The sequence below is a fragment of the Peromyscus leucopus genome, chromosome 17 (assembly GCF_004664715.2).
Source record: "Peromyscus leucopus breed LL Stock chromosome 17, UCI_PerLeu_2.1, whole genome shotgun sequence".
NCBI classification, from domain to species: domain Eukaryota; kingdom Metazoa; phylum Chordata; class Mammalia; order Rodentia; family Cricetidae; genus Peromyscus; species Peromyscus leucopus.
Window position 1 is genome coordinate 9,407,315 of NC_051077.1, and position 3,059 is coordinate 9,410,373.

The 3,059-nt window shown below is 41.3% G+C and overlaps 1 protein-coding gene across 2 annotated transcripts; it reads left to right on the forward strand.

Annotated features, from left to right (window-relative positions):
* Positions 1–874: 874 nt before the first annotated feature.
* On the forward strand, positions 875–1,730 carry LOC114688886 (alpha-defensin 3-like). 2 transcript variants are annotated; one of them, XM_028863366.1, is made up of 2 exons: positions 875–1,050; positions 1,625–1,730. In XM_028863366.1, exons 1-2 carry the CDS (start codon positions 875–877, stop codon positions 1,728–1,730), a joined length of 282 nt encoding a protein of 93 aa, XP_028719199.1. The 2 variants fall into 2 exon arrangements, with proteins under 2 accessions (XP_028719199.1, XP_028719198.1); XM_028863365.1 differs by having other exon boundaries at positions 875–1,046; positions 1,618–1,730.
* The last annotated feature ends 1,329 nt before the right edge of the window (positions 1,731–3,059 follow it).

Sequence of the window (3,059 nt, forward strand, 5' to 3'; positions counted from 1 at the left end):
ATGTGTCCGGGTGAATATTGGTGCAAATCTTGGAGCACCAGGAACAGAACATTTAATTGTCTAGCTGAAGATGAGAAACAACTTGCAACCCTCTTTACTGGGTAGGTGTTGTTTATTTTTGGTGCCTTTATTCTCATCATCAAAAAGTAAAAAGTCCAAGATCTCATACATAAACCACAGCACATCATTTGATGGCTCCCAAACTGTGAAGAGGCACCTGGAATGCACTCATGAGACCTGGGTTCAGGTCACACTGTCATCTTCAGAGCAATCTGCTCTAGCTTCACTCTGACCATCTCTGTCCCTCGTCTCCTCTTGAGCTGGATTCAACAGAGTAATCCTTCTATCTCCATAACGGCCCCTAAGGAAGGGATTCCCAGAGTCTTCCTTCATGAGGGTGATAATACCAAAGCATCAAAGAACTGACTGTTTAAGCCACAGGTATTCAGGTCTGGTCCAGGATCCACACTTTCTGAGAACAGTAGGTTCCATCTTCAGAACAAAAAAACCCCTTGTTTCATGAGCTTATGAACTTGGAAGTTGACTGCCTCTTTTCTTTCCTGACCACAGAAAGGTAAGTACTCAAGCAGATGGGAAACAGGGGAAGATAATATGGACACTTGATCATTATCAGCTGAAAGGGACAGCTGTCACTGAATACATAGACCAACATGGTGATGGCAGCTGTGAGAACAGAGGAACGTCAAAGGGATCTTGAGGGCAACAGTCTCTCCCAGTTCCCATTAGTGCATGCCCTCTCTAACAACAGGGCTGGTCTCTGCTCCTTCTCAAGACAGCCCTATAAATGTAGGCTGGCTACTCTTTCCCCACACACTGGGCTTCTGCTCACCCTTCCTCCAGGTGACTCTCAGCCATGAAAACACTTGTCCTTCTCTCTTCCCTTGTCCTGCTGGCTTACCTGGCCCAGGCTGATTCCATCCCTGAAGCAACTGAGGAGACTAAAAATGAGGATCAGCCCGGGGTAGAGGACCAGGATGTGTCCATCTCCTTTGGAGGCCCAGAAAGCTCTGCTCTTCAAGAAGCAGGTGAGTGGTGGTGCCCAGTGTGATAGTGGGTTGAAGTCTCCTGAGAGAGAGAAATGAAGATGTGCCTTGGGTTCTTTTCAAGAGCAATCTGGCTTCCTTAGGAACTCTGTCTTACTTCCTTTTCTTTCTTATTCACTACAGTATCATTAAGAGAGGAGGAAGTCAGTTGATTTTCTTTCTCATGGTTTTGCTCTAAAAACCCACTTTGAAATTTCACCAGAATGTAGTGCAATATACTGAGTGATCCTTATAGAACAAATTGAGTAGTCTTAGGTTTAAGGAGATAATTTTCTTTTGTTAGGAGAACTTCAAGTCAGTGTAAGATTTCACTCAAGTATATGAATGGTGATAAAATGAGCATACAAATTATAGACATATCAGAATAGATCTGATGTTCTGCATGTTATCAACACTGAATACGCCTCAAGTACATTATTTCACTTTCTGTTGAGTTTACCATATGGCTGGCTGTAATGTTACCCATGCAGTGTCACACATCTTCATAGGCTGTAAAATATCCCATCCAGCCAACCTCTGCACTCAATTCTTGATTTTCTATGTATGTCTCCAGCCTCAAGGAAGCTCTTGACATGCTACTGTCGAAGGCGATCCTGCAAAATACTGGAACGCATCAGTGGGATCTGCACCAGGGGTAGGAAAACCTACGTGTTCTGCTGCCGCTGAGCATGGAGACCAGAAACAATAAGATGACCATCTGAGCCCCAAGAGAGGCCTCTGATTACCACTACCCTTGTGTTTCTCCTTTGTCTCCATTAAATTTCTTGCATTATGTTCCTTGTGTGATTGCATTCTTTCAGTATTTGCTATATGGCTCAGTCAGGACTATGGAAATCAAGTACCAGAGCCTTCAAGGAAACTTCTGCATTTGAATCAATAATTTAGTTTTTACCCACAAAATACAGACTCCAATGTATGATCCCAGCATTTGGAAACAAAATGTAAAGAAATTTCAGAGTGCTTATGATTCTTCTACATTTCTCTTTTGATTTTTTACTCTGCCTTCATGTAGATTCAACTCACACCCAAAGACATGCCTACATGTTAAGAAAAAACTATTACTTTGGGCTTTGGATTTATACAGTCCTAACCTTAATTTTTCAGAGAACCACAGTCCCCTTAAAAAGTGTTAAAATTTTAATGATTAGGCCTGGATTATGCCTCTACCTTCTAAGCACTGGGTTGTTTCTGGCTCCATAGAGACAACTTTTACCAATATTGGGAAATGTTAGTACAAAGACAGAATGGGTCTGAACAAAAGCAAAGCAACCCATTATATGATGTGCATATATTCACAGCACCTAAGATTGTATACAGCAAAAAGTATTTTCTATACAGAAAACTGTTCTTCATATACAGTAAGTGCATGTGCCTAATGATTCCAATTTGCTCTGCAATATACACTATGTGAGTTATCTGATAGCTTTGGTGTGCATAATGTAGCTTGGAAGTGATTCCAAGAAAAATAAAAAATCAACAGATGGTTCTCCCTGAAGCTTGGAGTCCCTAGTGGTGCTACAGATTGTTAAGACTCAGACTCCAGAACATTGCACACTCTTTAGTGGAGTTATGTATGATATCTGATGAAAAGACATCATCGGTGACCTCTTAGATTGCATATTGCAGGAACACAGGTAATGTGGGTTCACAGCATACATCTTTGTGGGCAAAGGAGGCATGCTGGGAGAATAGAATACCCCATCACTCTGAGGAAAAAGGGATGCTAGAAGCATCTCATTTGGCAGTTGCTATAACAATCTGTGTTGGGCCATGACAGATACCAGCTCCACCAAATGAACTAGTAGAGAAAGTGTAACTTCAGACAGTACAACTCTTTTAGCCTCAAATATCACAGAAAATTGATGAGTGATTGCAAACATAATATGCAGTTACCAAAGTCCCACAAAATACTTCTTTCTTAAAATAGTCTATCATGTCCTGTCCAAAATAAACTTCATGATTTAATCAAATGTGGGGTTATCCTTTTAAAATGTA

Bases quoted from the DNA above. Each gene is read 5' to 3' on its own strand.
- LOC114688886 (XM_028863365.1), top strand. From the start codon at position 875: ATGAAAACACTTGTCCTTCTCTCTTCCCTTGTCCTGCTGGCTTACCTG. The intron at 1,047-1,617 runs GTGAGTGGTGGT...GTATGTCTCCAG, and splicing joins CTCTGCTCTTCAAGAAGCAG to CCTCAAGGAAGCTCTTGACA.